At 34.5% G+C, this 20,049-nt stretch overlaps 1 protein-coding gene across 2 annotated transcripts; it reads left to right on the forward strand.

Moving 5' to 3' along the window:
* Positions 1-9,625: 9,625 nt before the first annotated feature.
* Positions 9,626-18,731, forward strand: LOC135075562 (uncharacterized). Of its 2 annotated transcripts, XM_063969983.1 has the most exons (5): positions 9,626-9,734; positions 10,729-10,840; positions 12,548-12,697; positions 16,845-16,943; positions 18,477-18,731. In XM_063969983.1, exons 2-5 carry the CDS (start codon positions 10,757-10,759, stop codon positions 18,567-18,569), a joined length of 426 nt encoding a protein of 141 aa, XP_063826053.1. In that variant the 5' UTR covers positions 9,626-9,734; positions 10,729-10,756; the 3' UTR covers positions 18,570-18,731. The 2 variants fall into 2 exon arrangements, with proteins under 2 accessions (XP_063826053.1, XP_063826054.1); XM_063969984.1 differs by lacking the exon at positions 16,845-16,943.
* The last annotated feature ends 1,318 nt before the right edge of the window (positions 18,732-20,049 follow it).

Genomic DNA, 20,049 nt, shown 5'->3' on the forward strand with positions numbered 1-20,049 from the left:
GTATCAATAATAGGTTAAAGAATAAACTGGATCTACCCAAAATTTCAATGTTTCCAGTTTCCATACATTTAGCCTACTACTACCACAGTCATGACACTCATCTCTTGACAATATTATAGCAAGTAAAGCCTAAAAACCAATGTTTTCCATGAATAATTTTAAATAAGAATACAATTTACGAGTTTATTTTAAGGAGTTATTATTAATAAATAAAAAAAAAATACACTTCTAATATTGTGTGTCTGGTATAATTTTAGTATGGAAGCTGGAAACATTGAATTTTCAGATAGATCCAGTTTATTCTGTAACCTATTATTGGTAACATTTGAAAGAGCTTATGAAGCATTTTCAGGATCAGTAACCAGTTTTTCAATATCTTGTATAGTTTGGAAATAATTGAATGAGATCACTTAACGTTTCCACCCTGTATACCAACTTTGTGGCATTAAAGTACTTACCTACAATAAATATGATGCTTAAATTGTGTAAGCACTTACGAACGCAAATTACCAGAAGTTATTTGTTTAATTTGCTTCAGACTTGCAGCCTAATACAAAAATAGCAGAACTACTTAGAAGTTACAATATTGTATTTTTATTTACCTATTTATTATGTATAAACGCAAACCGTGAAAGACAAGAAACTATGCAAGAAACCCTAGAAACTTTACAAGAAACAAATACTTATTTTTTGTTTTACAACCTTTTTAGTCTTCATAGATTTAAAAACCATCCACACAACTTGTTTTTTCGCGCGCTTTATAGCTATAGCCAACATTATAAAAAATAGCCCGCGTTTTATTCGTGTTGCTGAAAAGTCGCCAATGTATAGAAAATGAGTAATTTTTTTATTTACCTAGTAGGTATAACAATCTGTGATGAACAATGAACATTATTGAATTGATATTATTGCGATGGAAAAAAAAACTTTCTCCAATGTGTCCGTAACACACAGGGAATGTGTAGTAAGTGTAATTTGATTCTGTTCATAATAGTAAAATAGAATAATTAAAATGAATTGTGCCTACACATTATGTGTAACACTACAGTATAGCTGGGCATTAACTCGTTAATCCGTTAATCGTTAATTAACGAAGTTAACATTTCTATTAACGGATTAACTTTTAAGTTAACTTTAAAAAATGTTAACGGACTCGTTAACTTCCGTTAAATTATCCTAAGTCCGTTAATCCGTTAATCCAGTACCTACTATTTACCAAAAGCACGCTGAAAAACGCTAGAAAAACGCGTTCTGACAAGTACTTTCGGGCTTCCAGAACTTCCAGAACCCAATACAACAGTTTTTGTAACCAGATCACTAACGACACTTAGTCTTGTTAGTAGGGTGTGTGTGGGACAACTCTTGCAACTGAATTTAAGACCAGTTTTCCTCAACCGATTGAGCTGTAATTTGGTATACTTATGTAAGTACGATGACAATGCAATGTTATGGTACCATTGAGCTGGTCTGATGATGGAGTCATGAGGTGGCCATAGGAACTCCTAAATGAAACGGCGGCATCGCATCGAATTTGGGTTCGTTAGATTTGTCTTTTCGAGCACTTTAGTACTAGATGATGTCCAGGGTCCTGATGATGGAGTTAGGAGGTGGTCATAGGAATTCCTATACGAAACGGTGGAAACTTATCGAGTTTGAATTTGCTAGATTTGTCTTTTCGAGCACTTTGGTCAATTTAGCACCAAATTGTAATTGAACCAAGGCTCTGAGATTGAGATACTACTAAAAAGTGTAAAATAAAATTATAATAATTAATAAACTTTTTTAAAAACAAGCTTTTATTCTGAAATGCAGTTGTACTAAAACGAAAAAAATAATTGTACTAATGCAAGGTTCAAATAATTTCGAAAGCTTGTAGCGCAAACAAAAAAACCGGCCAAGTGCGTGTCGGACTCACGCACAAAGGGTTCCGTACCATTGATTTATGAAATTATTATTTTTTTAATTTAAGTTATTTGTATTAAATCGATTTACGAGGTATTAAAAAAACTACTTACTAGATCTCGTTCAAAACAATTTTCGTTGGTAGGTAGTTTTTATAGTAATGTACATCATAATAATATGTTTTTTTAGATTTTTCATTTTCTTATTTTAGAAGTTAGAGGGGGGGGGGGGGGGGTGTACCAACTTTTTTCCACTTTGGAAGCGTCCGTCACGCAAACTATTCGGTTTAGAAAAAAAAAATTTAGAAACCTCGAGTATAGCTCTTATAGTTTCGGAAAAAAATGGCTGTGACATACGGACGGACAGACGGACAAACAGACATGACGAATCTATAAGGGTTCCGTTTTTTGCCATTTGGCTACGGAACCCTAAAAAAGAGGAATAAATTCCATGCGCGATACAAGCTTTTGAAATTATTTGAACCTTGCATACAGTTATTTTTTTCGTTTTATTATCATGTGTTAACGGATTAACGATTAACGTTAACTTGCGTTAAATCTTATGAAATGTAACGTTTTAACGTTTAACGAAGTTAATTTTTTTATTAACGGTTTAACGATTAACGAAGTTAACTATTTGATTAACGGTGCCCAGCTATGCACTACACATACCTAACAAAGGTTCGTTGAAATACGTATAAATCAACAGAGTTGTGTATTGGCCTAATGAATGATATCCCTTCTTTTACATACCTAGTTGGTTATCTAGTTATCTAGGTGTGACCAGATTTATATTCATATACCTACGAGTAGATATACTTACCTACTATAATATGTATACTTACTGGTATACGTACTAATTAATTTAATTTGTATTTCCCAAATAACAGGTCATGAGTCAAATCTGTTGGTGTGGCGCCGCGCCGCGGGCACGGGCATACTTAGCTGTCTAATCAGCCTCCCTTCAAATGTTTATGCAACAAATAAAGTTGTACAATTTTAGAAGCCTTGCACGAAGCAGGTGCAAGAAGCTAACCTGCAAGGTAAATATTTATGTAAATAATGTAAAACACCAAAGTAAGATAAATACTTACTTAATATATTTTTTAAGAAAGCTTGAACATTCGTGATGATTTAAGTAGGTACTTTGTAAGTAGGTACAAGCGACTCCAATTATTTGGTTGGTCCAGAGAACTAAAGCACGGTAATACTATCTATACAGTATTCCAACTCGGCCATATTTTTTAAATAAATGTCAACAGCCGCGCGGTACGTCACCCTATGACAACATGCGATAGGGCTGCCCACCTGCAGACCCTATTTTCACTACATCTGCCTACTAAGAATTTCTATCTAGTTTTGTGAATGTATTTTGTGATTGTAATTTTTTATTTTATTTTGACAAACAAAATACTTTGTGAATGAAATTGGATAAAAATGCATGTTGTCTTGTCATTAGTAGATTTAACTAAAAAAATATACAGGGTGTTACTTTGCATTCTTGCCATATTTACAGAGGTTACTATATTACTGATACTGAACACAAATCCGTAAAAAAATAATGCCCGAAAAATATTTTTTTTAATCTTGAGTATTTTATTTTATCGACAATCTGTTAAACACATCACTAATTATCGTAACGCATGCACATCACTTGTTGGCGATGGCGATGAAGACTTTTTTACTTTTTATTGTATTTTTAAATATCTATTGCAATCTATTGTCTTAAAAATGTCTTTTTGACACTTGTAAAAAACTGAGAAATCCATCAATCACAAATCACGTTATAAATAATACAAAAATGTCTGAAGTGTATTCAAACAACGAATAATTTAATTCAAAATGGTGCTTGGAGTGTCTGCAAGACGTCTTAGACGAAATGCTTGATGACGTACCCTTAGCGTTACACCAAATGCTCTACTACCAGCAGGATGGTGCTCCCCCACAATAAGAACGTCAGGTGCGCGAATAATACGTTTGGTGAACAGTGGATTGGACGAGGGGTCCAGTAGCTTGGCCACCACGATCCTCGGACCTGACACCAATGGATTTTTGGAGTGACTTGAAACGACTGGTATGCGCAGAAGAGATAAACAGTGTAAACGCGTTACATGAAAGGATGGTTTTAGTGAAACTGTGAGACAAAACGTTTATGTGTTGCGAAAACTAAAGCGAAAAACCTACGCTTCGCCGTGCTATACTGTGCCTTCATCAGAACGGAGGACACTTTGAACACTTGCTTCGCAGTACGTAAACTTTGTAAGTAGGAACTTATCAATAAATAATTAATTGTGAATAAGGTGATTTCATTTCATACTTAATTTATTAATTTGTAAAAATAGGGTACAATGTTAAAATTAATTAAAACCCTAATAATTATTACGTATTTTTGACGGTCCTAAGCCCGTAAAGTAGAAAGGAAAATCTGAAATCAACTGAAGAGTATTTTAAAATAATTATTATGACTGGATAAAAAGGCTGGTACCCAGAGCCATAAAACAACAGATTATTAAGAACTAGGCCACGCCCACTAGGTTTATTCCACTTGCACCTGTAGAACTTGCGAGACAAAATGGGTTTATTCCAATTTGTACTGAAAAACCAAATTTACTAAAATCTTAGTGTACTTTCTTTATGGGAGTATCTTGTTTATCTTAAATAATAGGTATTGTTCCCTACTTTTATCTCTGTGAATATGGCAAGAATGCAAAGTAACACGGTGTATTTGTGTTAAGATTTAGTGACAAATCTTATAAATTTGCGACCGTAAAATGTATGCGCCTCGACTGAGGCGTACAAAATGCTTGATTTATTATACAGGGTGTTAGGTAAATGGGTTTATAAGCAGTCACTGGCCCAGGTTAACGTGTGCATATAAATGGTATGGTGAAGTCAGAAAATTGATATCAGCATTTTAATAATTTTAATTTTCATACAAATCTGATTTTAATAATTTTATTTTGTATGAAAATTAAAAAAAAATATGATATCACTGACTACACCAACCATACCATTTACATACAATGTTAACATGGTCTAGTGTCGGCTTATAAGCCCATTTACCTAACACCCTGTATAAATAGTTTACTTGTAATTATTTTTATTAAAATAAACACACTGTTTACAAAACAACACATCGTCAGTTTATTACTGTGACACATTCGCGACACCCCCGACTTTTGCATGTCGAGCGCATACCGAGATTTGAATTTCGAAGGAAAGCTCGCGTTTCGTCCGTTTATATGAAGTTACAATACTGTATGATAGTATTACCGTGACTAAAGATACCTACTTACTTTATTGTAATTTTCAGGCTGGATGTGATTTGACTATAATGGGCCATTATTAATGGCTTACAAAAATACGAAAAAAATGAAGAAGTATACCTATGTTTAGATTGTTTTGATACGAAAGCCGTATTCCATTGGTAATATTTTATTGAATACATTTTTTCTTAGTTTTTATAATACAGATCCACGTACATACAAACAATCTGTTTAATATCTACACGTGAATATTGAGGCAACTTGCAATCCTCCCAAGTAGGTACGAACATATCATATTATAGTTTTGACGCTGGTTTTTATATTCTTGGACATTAACCCCCTTACTAATAAAACTTACACGCTCGTTGAACAGTGTTTTAAAGTGACGTTTAGTATGGAAATGTCATTTTAAAACAGTGTTCAACAACTGTGTAACTTTTTATTAGTAAGGGGGTTACAGTATGCGCCGTTCGGTCCCAAACTAAGCAAAGCTTTTATTATGGGTAATATGTACTTTCATTTATAAACCATCCAGAACAATACAAATATCTAGATATGTTCATGCACACAAATGTTTTATTATGGGAAAATCGACCTCGCGACCTCTGGAATGGTACACTAGTCCGGTGCGCGAACCGCTACACAAAAAGGCCGTTGATTTATAACTTACAAGCCTTCTGTATCTTGATCCATTGTTGTACATTAATGCCAGTTTTCACCATCAATCCCTAATTTTTAAGTGACCCCTATGGTAACATTTATCAGGAATTTTGTTTTCATAGGGGTCACTTAAAAATTAGGGATTGATGGTGAAAACCGGCATAACAATCTCAATTAATATTAACAATCTTCTAATGTTAAAAGTCAAAGCGTGATACAATTTAGAAGTTTTTAACCAAAACAAAGATCTTTAACTTTATCATTCTACAGGACATGCTAATAACAACATTAATTTTGAATGGCGTCTAAAGTACTTCATAAACCTAGGTACCTACTATTAACTATTTGAGGAAAGTTGATTGAAACAACATACAATGCGCGTTAATAGGGTACAATCACCATAAATGTGCAACCTGTATCACCACTTACTCGCAAGTACAAGAATTACTGGCAAGAACAGAAAATCACTCGTCACAGGCAGCGGTTGAGTGGCCGAAATGATATCCATAAGCACCATGCTGTGCGACATAGCCGCCGCATTACCACCACTGGGTCGCGCTTGTCGCTTTACGACGGCCCTCCCCTCACCGACCTTTTCGCTTCCTATAAACTGAAATAACTACGTCACACACCACTCAACTCCAAGAATTACCTACCCAGTCAACTTCGTCCTTGCTTAGGCATTACGTTTTAAGGACAGAGTGTTAAACAATAAAACTGGTTACATTAATGCCCGTCACTAATAGAACTCTCTGACGAGGGATAAAAGGAAAGCTTTGTTACATTTTCAAATACCTAGTTACCTACATACTATACTTTCTTTTCATATCTTAAATATTTTAAAATCAAAGTAGCAGTAATAAAACGATATAAAACGCATTTGGTTTACGATTACATAGCAATCTTGCTGTGTCGCTAGGGGTGCAGGGGTGTTACTTAAAATCTTCCCTTCTCTTCTCTATTACTTACAATGAAAAGTTGGGCAACAGCTAATATAATTTCATCACGACTCTACTTTTACTTACAATGAAAAGTTGGGCAACAGCTAATATAATTTCATCACGACTCTACTTTTGAAAGGATGTAGGTACTTTCATAATAGGAATTAGGAACCTAACTCTCGCACTTAGCCTAGGCGCAGACCACCGATTTTTAGTTGGCCGATAGTTGGATATCGGGCTGTTGCTCAGTATGGAGATGTATGAAAGTGCGCACATTACACCGATTTGGTATCGGCCGATTCTTCATACAAATAAGAATCGGGCCCAACTATCTGCCAACCAAAAGTCGGTGGTCTGCGCCTAGGCTTACAGTTATTCTCAATAAGGCACATGACACAAAATATTTTGTAATTTACTACAGCGAAATAGATAACAAAGGGTTATAAGTTTATTTTACTAGGCATCTAATGAGGGAAACATGTCTATTCACACGGTATTACTTACCCACGCATGTCGGCCTGATTGTTCTAATCCTTGATAGCGGACATTTATGGTTTTATATTAGCTATGAAAGTTCATAAAGTATTTTATAGATAGTCAGCTTAATATCACCGCGTGTGGAAAACATCAAATATTTATACATGTCATTGGTAACGCTACCTACGAGTAATGGAACTGCAACAACTGTTTATTACAGTTCCAATTGATGCAGTCACAGACCACAGTATGTGCTTCCTATTTATTGGCTATAAAAATGTATTGTTACATTAAGACCATAAAAGGTTTTATGAGAAGAAATATTTAACCTAACAGCTTTAGGTGACAAGATAACGCCCCGAAAATATATATTAATTTCCACCACGTTTTCTTGATATAAAGAAGCGTGGGTTAGCTACTTGTACCTTCTAAAATAGGTATTAAATAGGCCGAATTCGCATGCGGCTAGTTTAGTGGCGCAACCCACGTGTGTACTTCGATTTGTGGGTGTATGTCATTGTGTGGATAAAAAATGGTTTTATAATCACTCAAGCCTGTAGCAAGTGTAAGTTTGGAGCATCAATAGGCAGTGGGCACAGCGGGGATGCCGCCCTCCCGTGCTAAAAATTGTTAGAATGAACTTTTATCGAAATGGTTTGCATGTGTAACATAAAATTCAAACAAAAAATGATTATGTATTCGGGTCAAATGATTATACCTTCATGGTGGTAAATTCGTTTAAAATCTAGAGAGTGGTGGATCTTACGAAACTAATTTTCAGACGTTTTTCTAAGGGATATAACTTGAGAATATTAATTTATTAGCTGTGTTAAGCCTTTGAAAATGCCTTAGCTCACCGCGTACCTAATACATGCTTAAGGTTTCAGTATTGCTATTTTGGTAATATTGGTACCTAAATACCTAAGCTAGATATATCTCGGACTAAAAAGTTAATTTATATTTAGATACCGAATTTATTAGCCTTTAAAAACTAATACATTTTATAGGTTTAAAAAAATAAAGCTTCTCTGCAGTCTCTCTCTATCCTATACAAACATATCACTTGAATTTAATTTGCAAAAATGAGTAGAGTGATTTTTACTGGTCAATGAACTTTATCTATATATATAAAAGAAAGTCGTGTTAGTTACTCCACTTATAACTCAAGAATGGCTGAACCGATTTAGCTGAAAATTGTCAGGGAGGTAGTTTAGAGCCAGGAGAAGGACATAGGATACTTTTTATCCCGTTCGAAATTAAAAAAAAAGTCTGCTTCTTTATTGCCATTAAGGCGGAACAAAGTTCGCCGGGTCAGCTAGTTTACAATAAACAGAATTTTTTTTAAACTAAGGCAAACCTAACTCTAAACAAAATAAAAATACAGGGTGGAAACGATAAGTGATCTCACTCGATTATTTCTAAACTATGTACAAGATATAGAAAAACTGGTTACTGATCCTGAAAGTGCTTCACGAGCTCTATCCAACGGTACCAATAATAGGTTACAAAATAAACTGGATCTATCCGAAAATTCAACGTTTCCAGCTTCCATACAATTAGTAAAACCACTTAATACTAAAAACTATACAAGCTATCTAAAAACTGGTTACTGATCCTGAAAGTACTTCACGAGCTTTATCCAACGGTACCAATAATAAGTTGCAAAATAAACTCGATCTATCCGAAAATTCAATGTTTCCAACTTCCATACATTTAGTACTGCCACAGTCATGGCACTCATGTCTTGATAATATTATAACAAGTAAAGCCTAGAACCAATGTTTTCCATGAATAATTTAAAATAAGAATGCAATTTACGAGTTAATTTTAAGTGTTTATTATTTAATTTAAAAAAATAACACTTTATATTGTGTGGCTGGCATACATTTAGTATGGAGGCTGAAAACATTGAATTTTCGGATAGATCCAGTAATTCTGTAACCTATTATTGATACAGTTAGAAAGAGCTCGTGAAGCAGTTTCAGGATCAGTAACCAGTTTTTCGTTAACTTGTGTAGTTTAGAAATAATCGAGTGAGATCACTTATCGTTTCCACCCTGTATAAACTTATTCTACTCAAAAATAAAAGTGTGTCCGTGAGGCAAAGAGGCGAGGATGCTGGCTGCATTTCGTCGCTGAATGGCAATACTAAGCCTTTGTGCAAGGAAAGTTTTGGCTAAAAGCTAAAACAATTTTATTGAACCACGGTTAACCTGCTAAACCATTATATAAATATTTATAAGTTGCACGACCGTGTTATTGTATTGTTATTTCATGAACAAAACTTACGTCAAGTATCGGTGGAAGGCTAGCACATGTTGGGCGGCAAGTATAAAGGCTAGGGCGGATCGCCGCCCGCCCTAAACATCCTTCAGTGTTCGCGCGCGAAACTACTCTCCAGAACTCAGGTCAAATTATTAGTTTGAAATAAATTAGAAAAGTGCATTTTAATATCGAAATTAAAATCGTGAATTTTGCAATTATATTTGGTAAGTTAAAAAAAAAAAATGCTGGTTATATGTATTATTTCTTAGTCTTTTTTAATTAATTATTTTGGTTAATATAATATATGCTTAGTTAATTTACGTTTTTACAAGAAATTCAAGATTAAATTCAAATTAAAATATTTAAATAAGTTCTGCAATATTACAAAATGTAGATGACAATAATGATAGGAACCAATTTCTTAAATTTCAATCATCTCTTCCAATCTCAGTTCCCTTTAGGATTAATTAAGATAAATATAGAGATTTATTTAAAGTATTATGTTTAAGTTTTTAGCAGGAAGAATAATGCGATTGTTTTCTTTCTCCGAGATAAGTAACCTGTCATATGTCTGTTGATAGGGCAAGGCTTATAGGATGAAAGGAAATAGACACACTCAATTCTCTAAATCCCTTAAAATGTTGTTATACGAGTATCATTTTAACAGTAAATGTGTAGGTATAATATGTGGAACCTGCGTTATACATATTCGAATTATTTATTGCGTTTCAAGTTATTGGACAGTGTTTAAAACTTGTTTCAATCTTAAATATAAAAAAATACCAATTTAAAGGTAAAGTTTCGTTCTCTAAAAGTACACATAAAAATAGCACATTCCTATTTCTTTAGTCCTATTAGAGACTTTTTATTCTATCACATGATCGATAGTCACAAGAAAAACAGTAAGTTTGAATGTTACAATAATTGAGAAGTTATTCCTACAAGCCTTTAGCTTTAATTGTTAATTATTGCAACATAGGAGATGAACTTAATTGAAGTGGTATCCTTCAGCATGCTGTTTTCCCGGCCGAGGACATATCGAGATTAGCTAATGTTTTAGACCACTTTATAAACCTTTAAAAACAATGTTTTGCAGTCCATTATACAATCCTAGTTTCAACTTTTAAAAGCATAGAAGTGTTTACGCATAGAATTTTGTAGATTTTAGCACTTATGTCTTTTATATCAGGCAGATTAATCACCAATGTACATTCACAGCTGCTGATCGTGTGATGTTCAAAGGAAGATGATGTGTCGGCCCGTCCCTCTGATGCTGGTGGCGCTTACCACCGCGCTCGCCGCCCCCGCCACTATGTATGATGACTATCCAGTAAGTACAATAAGTAGCCTGTTTCTGAATTCTAAAAATCTCAGGGCATAATACATGTTTTTTTTTACCTTTATCCTTTAGGAAAGGGAAGGTGCCTATACTTTTATATACTTGGCGGCTTAACTGGACACTATACTAGTATATTTACGAATAATGGTTAGATTACTCTTGTTAGTATCTAGTTGGATATTTTCAGGTAAAAATAATGATGAATTATTGTTATTAATTTAAAACGTATATTCCTGTTAAGCCCGTAAGTAACTTACCCAAATGCCAACGAACTAGGCATCAATATTAAATCTAATAAACCCAATATGTAAATATTCTGTTATTTCACGTGTTTAGGACAGACGGACGTTGTTATGATGGCTTACCAAAACTTTGTGGAACTCCGCAGAACTTCTATAGTTGTAATCTCTGCGTTGCCCACGCTTTATTCCTAAATGAAAGTATCGCACCCTATCCCAACGACTTATAGTTCGTCAATTCATCATTTCTTAAGATTGTGGCTAAGTAGGTATATTTTTTTGACTCTATTCGTTTTTTGTCCAATTACACGAGCGAAAGTGACAACAGATCACCTATAAGTTTGTCGGTACTGTAACCGATAATGAGATAAAATTATGAAGTTTGATGCTAAAAGAATAATTCTTTTTTACTTTGATCAATTTCCAAAAAAAGTTACATGTTCTTAGTAGGAACCAGTGTAGAGGTCAGGGACCAATAACACAACTTAGAGTATTGGCACGTGTTACAGCATGTGCGAGAGACGCATGTTTGTTTAGGAAACTAAGCATATTATATTTAAAAGTTGTGGTTTAACAAAGATATTAATAGGGAAAACGTGACGATGGTAGTAGAGATAGGTACTTTCTTATTGTCTACTCTGTTTTTAACTATTGTGGTTATTCACCCCTACGGCCCTTGAATATCTTTCTATTGTCACACATAGCCATACTAACGCCCGTATTCACAAACGATGCTTGCTTAAGTGAAGCACCAAATCGAACGCACGGCGTTGAATAGAGCTCTATGATTGGTTCGTCGTGTGTCACCCTGTGCGTCCACGCGCACTGTGAGACCTCATAGTAATGTTTGTGAATACGGGCGTAAGATATTGTTGATAAGTAGGCGTAAGATGTTGGAGCAATATTGGCATTGGACAAACATTAGATTTATCGTAACCTCCTAGTTCTTCTTTTGTCCAGTACCTACCCAACGCCAACAAGACCAATTGTGTGAATCATATTAAGTACCTTAATAAAATTAAAAGTAAGATTCTTTTGTGGATAAGGACACTCAAAGACCAAAACAAGCGCCATGCAGCGCAGATGGCATAATAATGACCTCTTCATTCGTGATAATCTTAATGGCAGTGACGTTATGACCTCTTATGAGACGGGCCTAGAAACAGTGAACTTGTTGCAGAAAATATTGCGAGACATCAAATAATTATTTGTGACATCAACTAGAAAAAGCTATCTTTACGAAATCGAATATGTACTCGTATGCGTACAACAGTTTTGTTTTAAATAAATAAAGAATATTATAGATATGGTTATAAATGTTTAATGGGTTATTGAAATAAATCCATTCATTGTTTATTTTAAGGAAATCTTTGTTTCATTATCATGCGTGTTACGACTCGCGTACCCACTATTATTAAAACATCATCGACATACCTACCTATATTTTCTTCTTTCACAGGTAGTAGTCCCACAGAAGAGAGCAGCCCTAGTGTTGGACAGACTCCTGATCGCGCTACAGAAGGCTCTACACGACAGCCCGCCGCGCTACGAGCGGCCGATCGTAGAAGGGCCCCGCACTGCAGCGTTGCGCATCGCCGATGATGAAATGGTGAATATTACAAAAATCATAAATCTTTATCTGTCGTGATATTTTTCAATTGTTTATTATTAAGTACTGTCTTCTTCTTGTCCTTCTTTCGTTCGGGTCTGTTTGCTTTTCTGTTTTTTTTTTATTAGTCTTGTTTTATTGAATAAATATTATTTTATCCCTGCACTTCAAAACATTTCTGAGAAACTACAACACAAAATTAACACGGTTCAATGATTAATACCATACTACTATATTATAATCATTACATAAACATAATAATTTATAATATTCACTTATGGCCTTTACTTAACAATAGAAAGAAAGATTTTACTATTTATTTAATGTAATAAAAGTCACTATTGAGGTAGAGCTTGTAAGGCAACTAGACCAAGGAAATCTATTGAAGTGAACTCGAAGTTTGTTTTTATATGGTTACTACGACCTCCTCATTTATGAAGCTTATTTGGTTGCATTCAATATTTGCAATATACAGAGACAGGTTGGCGAAAACAGTGAATATAGTTATTACAATAGAGGTACAGTTAATTGAAAACCAGTGGCGTTTCCTGAAAATTCTGAAATAACACTAGCCACTGTAATTCAGATAGGGACAATGACATTTCCCATTGACCAATAAAAAATAAAAATCATTTAGTATTATCAGACAATGCAGTCCATATTTTGGTTAGTAACAATGATCTTAGAAGTACATATGTAGGTAGGTTAAACTACGAACTGACACGAAATAACGATAAACCGTTACTGACAAAACGGCGCGTAGTCCACGTCGTGCGTTGGTACCCGCTGAAAACCAGCTTCGTGACTTGACGACTTGCCTTTTCAGCATCCCTCAATAAAATTAAATATGTATGCGCACCTAAATGTTACATGCTGAATAAAGTAATTCTATGTTAGTGAAATAAAAACAAAATAAAAGCCTACATCCTACATTTTCAGGAAGAAAGCACGATGAGTTTATTGGTAATTTTTTTGCCAACATGTTCCTTTAAATGCTTTATATTTTTATTTGGCTACCTCCTAATGCTATACCTAAGCCTCAAGTATACGACTAAACTCACAAACTCACATTTTATCCATTTCATATTAATAAAACTTTCGTTTTCAAAGGTACTTTTTCGGTAAGTTTAGGAAAATAAAATTTGGGTTCACATCGCAGCAACTTTAATCTGTTTATTAATAAGTAAGAGCCAGCAGTGATGTTAAGTGTGCGCTTAAGCTGAGACGCAGACGATTTAGCAGTAACTATTCTTTCTATAATCCAGAAAACGATCGAGTGCCTGCCTAAACCTGAATTAAAGATCAATGCGTGTTATACCCTCTACCCTTTTTTTTTAAAGATTATTAGTAATTTGTTATTACACAAATTACTAATACTTACTCCCGTTAGCTCCTCGTACTAAGCTAAATGTGCTTGTATCAGAGTGAGCTCACCACAATAGTCGAGCGGCGGCGGGGACCGAACCCGCGTTCCCCGGATCACGAGTCGGCCAGTCCGACCCCTTCACCGTTCGGCTATCGTGGCTTCACATTTGCATTCACTCTGGGATCATACATAGTCCAGTCATTTAAGCTTAAATTAGGTAAGAATCTCGGAATTAGAGATACCCAGCTGTAAGTCTGTAAATACTTGTATATTGACACCCTAAAAGTTGTCTCAAAACCTACATATGGTAGGGTGTAAGCAACTATTAAATTTTAAGGTCAAAGGTCACAAAAATCGTTTTTTTGCGCTTTTTTTGGAAATATCTCATTTCCTATGGGTTTTTTGCTATTTGTATTTATTATTTATCAATATTGTAGAATACTAAATTCTCTACAAATTTTGTTTAAAAAAATTTTTTATACGGTGAACCGTTTTCGAGATAGAGGGCGGAGAGCGCGCGGTCACTGCATCACTTCAGGTCAACTTAAGCGGTTTAGGTTTTTCATACAAAAGGATTTTCCCGCTAATTCCCGTGGGAATTTCGGTAATTACTTGTTGTAAATAAGCTTTAAGTTTACTAAGGTACCTACATGCCAAATTTCAAGCGTCTAACTTCCGTTAAGCGTTTAGATTTTTCATACAAAAGGATTTTCCCGCTAATTCCTGTTCTCGTGGGAATTCCTAAGTAAACTATAACCTGCCCAGGTGTATGAAGAATAATTGTACCAAGTTTCGTTAAAATCCGTCGAGTAGTTTTTGTTTCTATAAGGAACATACAGACGGACAGACAGACAGACAAAAATTTTACTGATTGCATTTTTGGCATCAGTATCGATCACTAATCACCCCCTGATAGTTATTTTGAAAATATATTTCATGTATAGAATTCTGTCCGTCTGTATGTTCCTTATAGAAACAAAAACTACTCGACGGATTTTAACGAAACTTGGTACAATTATTCTTCATACACCTGGGCAGGTTATAGTATACTTAGGAATTCCCACGGGAACAGGAATTAGCGGGAAAATCCTTTTGTATGAAAAATCTAAACGCTTAACGGAAGTTAGACGCTTGAAATTTGGCATGTAGGTACCTTAGTAAACTCAAAGCTTAGTTACAACAAGGAATTCCCGAAATTCCCACAGGAATTAGCAGGAAAATCCTTTTGTATGAAAAATCTAAACCGCTTAAGTAGACCTGAAGTGATGCAGTGACCGCGCGCTCTCCGCCCTCTATCTCGAAAACGGTTCACCGTATAAAAAAAGTTTTTAAACAAAATTTGTAGAGAATTTAGTATTCTACAATATTGATAATAAATACAAATAGCAAAAAACCCACAGGAAATGAGATATTTCTAAAAAAAGCGCAAATAACCGATTTTTGTGACCGTTGACCTTGAAATTTAATAGTTGCCTACACCCTACCATATGTAGGTTTTGAGACAACTTTTAGGGTGTCAATATACACGTATTTACAGACTTACAGCTGGGTATCTCGAATTCCGAGGTGAACTTACTATAATGACTGGACTAACAGTGTGAGTCACGTTAAAGTGTACATATGAAAATAGGTGAAACTAGACCCTTTTTTGTCGACAAAAAAGTGGTCAAAAATTTTTGGAGATTTTAAAAAAAAAATTATAGATTTTTTTTTTCTTCCAGTTACTTATTGTAAAGAAATCGTAATAACTTTTAAACTAAGAGGTATATCCTGATAAAATAAAAACAGTAATAATGGTAAATAACAGGCAATACTAAAAAATACATAAAATACTCAGAAAATGCCAACAAATAATAAAAAATGATACTTTTAAAAAAAATCTGCTTTAAATTCGTGTTTTTTTGGTTATTTGACAAATTTCTCCAAAAAATGCCCCTATAACAGGTAGTTTTTATTACTTTGTATTATTCTCTATCGTATTGTCTTTGTAAAACCAAAAATCGCATGTCTCTATCCCTATCACAACGTTTGCAATGATCATTTGAACTAAGCATCTCCGGGCGCGCATTTCAACGCTTCGTTTACAACGAAACTGAAAATGGCTCTAGATACGTAATTTTGATAAAGACAAGTTAGATTTCAAATAAAAACAAAAGATTTCGAAGTAAAATAAGCATTTTAGTTAAAATTAAAATTGTCCCTACCTGTAGCGGAGAATAATGTTGTGGCAGGTCTTTGTTCAAACAATCATAGCAAATGTTGTGATAGGGATAGAGACATGTTATTTTTGGTTTTACAAAGGTAATACTATAGAGAATAATACAAAGTAATAAAAACTACCTGTTATAGGGACATTTTTTGGAGAAATTTATCAAATAACCAAAAAAACACGAATTTAAAAGCAGATTTTTTTCAAAAAGTATCATTTTTTATTATTTGTTGGCATTTTCATGGTATTTTATGTATTTTTTTAGTATCGTCTGTTGTGTAGCATAATTACTGTTTATTTTATCAGGATATACCTCTTAGTTTAAAAGTTATAACGTTTTCTTTACAATAAGTAATTTTAAGAAAAAAAAATCTATAAAAAATAAAAAAAAAATCTAAAAAATTTTTTTACCTCTTTTTTGCCGATAAAAATAGGTTTAGTTTCACCTAATTTCATATGTACACTTTAACGTGACTCACACTGTATTTGCTTGATGCTCTTCTTTCTCTCTTCTCTCTGATTATTGTCGCCTCTCGCTTGCCTGTGAGCTTACGCCGATGGTCGCTTTGCAGACCGGGGTCAGCGCGGGCGGCGAGCGCGATGAGTGGTTGGGGCCCGAGGATCTGCGCGTTGCGCCGCTGCGTGTGCCCGCACACGACTACAGCGATATGGTAATTATTGTTGGAAATGACAAATTTAACACCACCCTTCCTTATTACCACCCATCGCCAGCATTAAACTTAGGCTTAGGCGGACTGTCACGATCACCGGATAAACTAAGGGCGCTTTCGAATTGGGCGTTTTTAACGGACGTTTATCGTTCGTTCGAAAATTTTATGACAACAGCTTTGCAATAAAAATGTCAATCACCTACCAACAGTTATAGTGCGCGGTCTTCCAAACGCACGACTACGTCCGTTTCAAAACGCCTAATTTGGAAGCGCCCTAACTTATGGTACTGTGCCCGCCAGAACGATGCGTCTCGCTTCCCTTGATTGATATTTATGTTGCATAGTTGCCTTATATGCAGCGTTCTGAACGAATTCGGGTGTCTGTTATCAGTAGTCCCTTATAAATAAGAAATTAAATTTTAAGATATCCAGTTACATTGGTCACGGAGAAATTGGTATTTTTAGGTTAGACTGAGTTGCACCTTAACCTTACTATAACCATGAAACCGGTGTTTTTGTCTGAGTTTGACAGACTTTTAACGTTTTTTATAGTCAAAGTAAATTGATGCAACCCAGCCTTAGTGTGAAAAACTTAATAAACCGCTGAAAAGGTCATAGATGAAAATAATGTACCTAGTTACATTTAATTTATGAGTTACTACAGCAACGATGGCATGGTAACCGGAGCAGGCATTGTAATAAATGGCGCGAGAATACTAGCGATAATCACTTTGAGTAAGATTATGTTTTTTAAAACATCTTTATTCTGCAGAACGAAAAGTGATTCTCATTTAGGTAAATTCTGACGAAATAAGATTGGTGGTCAATAGTAGGTAATAGTAATTTGAAATTTATAACAACGGGGTTTGTTGAGTTGCGTGATATCTATGATTAGGGTTGCCGCCAGATTATTGACAGTTTGACGGACACGCATTCTGATTGAATACATATGATAGGCATTACCATTTCATAAAATATGTCATATTCCCGAAATAGACGAATACTTACATAACGTAAAGTTATAAGTTTGATCAATTTTAAATTGCTACTTACCTGTATATTTGTTAGGTCAATATACCATCTATACAAAGAATAATTGATTTGATAAATTGTTTAAAGAGCCCCGTAGTTCAGGCAGAGTAGAATAGGGCCACCTATATGCTATAAGGCCTCGCCAACCCAATCTCGCCAGCGCAGAGATGGGTCGGCCAAATCCTCAATTCGATGACCTGTACCTCTAGCATGAACAACTTTCGTCTTCGAATCGTTTGCGTACTCGATAAAATTCGATACTCAATCTTCGAATTAAACGATAACGTGAAAATTTTGATTTTCAAAATAAGTTTCGTGCAACCACATCTCATACTAAGTTCACTTTACGACACGTTCACAAGGGCGCTGTTGTAGTTTTCTTACTAAATCTTTCGTGCTAGCCGTACTGATGATGAGTTTATTCTACAAACCTGCCTGTAAAGAGTTCTTACAGTGGAGACTAAACGACTTGTTTGATGAATTAAAATTATTTGTTTATAGACCGGCCTGCAAAGGCGCGGGCAGTCCGCCGGCGCGCCCGGCGTCCGAGGCAGGGTGCTGCGGTGCTACTTCAACGCTATCACCTGCTTCTAACACACGTCCAAGTGTAGTTCCTACTTTATATTCATTATTGTATTTACCAATAAACTTGTATTGCAAAGAGACGTATAATGTAACAATTTTTTTCATCGGAGATTAAATGTTATCTACGTATCACTCTGTATTTGACATACCAAATTATACGAATAAATTCCAGTTAAGGTAAGAGTTCATTTCTATCCTTCTATCCGATATAAAGTTAAAAAAAAAACACGAGCGAGATGATGAAAATTATATTACCCAAAACCACATCTCCATTAATTACTAATATTTTATGAATAAGGTTACGTTTTATTTTGTTGTTATTAAAATGTTTCGCCACTTAATAATGTTTTATTCGCCATATTTGTTTGCTTAATTCAATGAATTCATTCGTTGCAACATTTTATGTGACACAATGTTGATCGTGCGATACAATATCCGGCTTCCTCTCACAAATGTAGGAAATCAAAGCGGATGTTAGTTACGGTGTGCAAGCACGACATATTTTCAATTTTAAAGCTTTTAATAAAAAGTTCTTTAAATGCAAAGCAATTACGAAGTAAGACAAAAAAGTAATGATGAATATTACGACCCAGAGATGCATGATAAAAATCCAAGATTCGCAGTTAAATTAGAAAGTTAACATTGATGAAAACGACATTAAATTCATGTGAAAATTTACGTAATTATGTAAAATTTTTTATCGGCATATAAACAGCATCAAAATGTCGTTAAATATTAAAATCCTTTATTTTATCTAGACGTAGATATACGAACTTTAACAAGTAAATAAATAACGACATAAAGTCATAGTTTGTTAAAATAGGGGTTGATTTAGTAGATCCTAAGATATATTTTACACTTAACGCGTATCTTACGGAGATATACAACAAAGCGAAGTTTCTCTATAAATAATGAGTGCTCGTTTACCATAGCATATATTATGATTTCTACCTAGCTGTTGCTTTAGGTCCGGTAATGAAAATTCATGAAGGGAACTTTGTTATTATAAATATTATTAAATACCTGTACCCCTGAAGCGACATGATACTAATATTAGACACAACATACAACAAGTTTAATGTTATTGTTGATTGATACCTAAGCTATAAATTAAGGAAATGGAATATTAATTATAAACTTTTTTTTGTAATTTACTTCAGTTCTGTGTCAGTAAATAGGTCTGATAATGCTTACATATAATTTCCGTGTATACCTACTATCAAGTTCAATAAAAAGTAACGTATCTACCTAGTTAGGAAAGTTTGGCTTAATAACAAAAGGAAAGTTTATAGAGTCAGTCAGAATAACTATCGTAGAGATATTTTTATTTTTACGAATAATAATAAAAATACAGTAAGGTTCTCATTTATTTGCGCGTGTGTTCCATATGCTTTTGGAAATGAAAAAGTACAACGATACGCCGACCGGTGGCTCTGTACCCTGATATTATGATACAACTGTCTCGTATCGTATATTTTCAGTAATTTTT

This window comes from Ostrinia nubilalis, chromosome 10 (assembly GCF_963855985.1).
Source record: "Ostrinia nubilalis chromosome 10, ilOstNubi1.1, whole genome shotgun sequence".
NCBI classification, from domain to species: Eukaryota; Metazoa; Arthropoda; class Insecta; order Lepidoptera; family Crambidae; genus Ostrinia; species Ostrinia nubilalis.

What these genes read in the sequence shown, in the direction of transcription:
- LOC135075562 (XM_063969983.1), top strand. Translation starts at nt 10,757, where the DNA reads ATGATGTGTCGGCCCGTCCCTCTGATGCTGGTGGCGCTTACCACCGCG. An exon ending in GCATCGCCGATGATGAAATG is followed by an intron (nt 12,698 to 16,844) that starts GTGAATATTACA and finishes GTCGCTTTGCAG; the next exon opens with ACCGGGGTCAGCGCGGGCGG. An exon ending in CACACGACTACAGCGATATG is followed by an intron (nt 16,944 to 18,476) that starts GTAATTATTGTT and finishes ATTTGTTTATAG; the next exon opens with ACCGGCCTGCAAAGGCGCGG.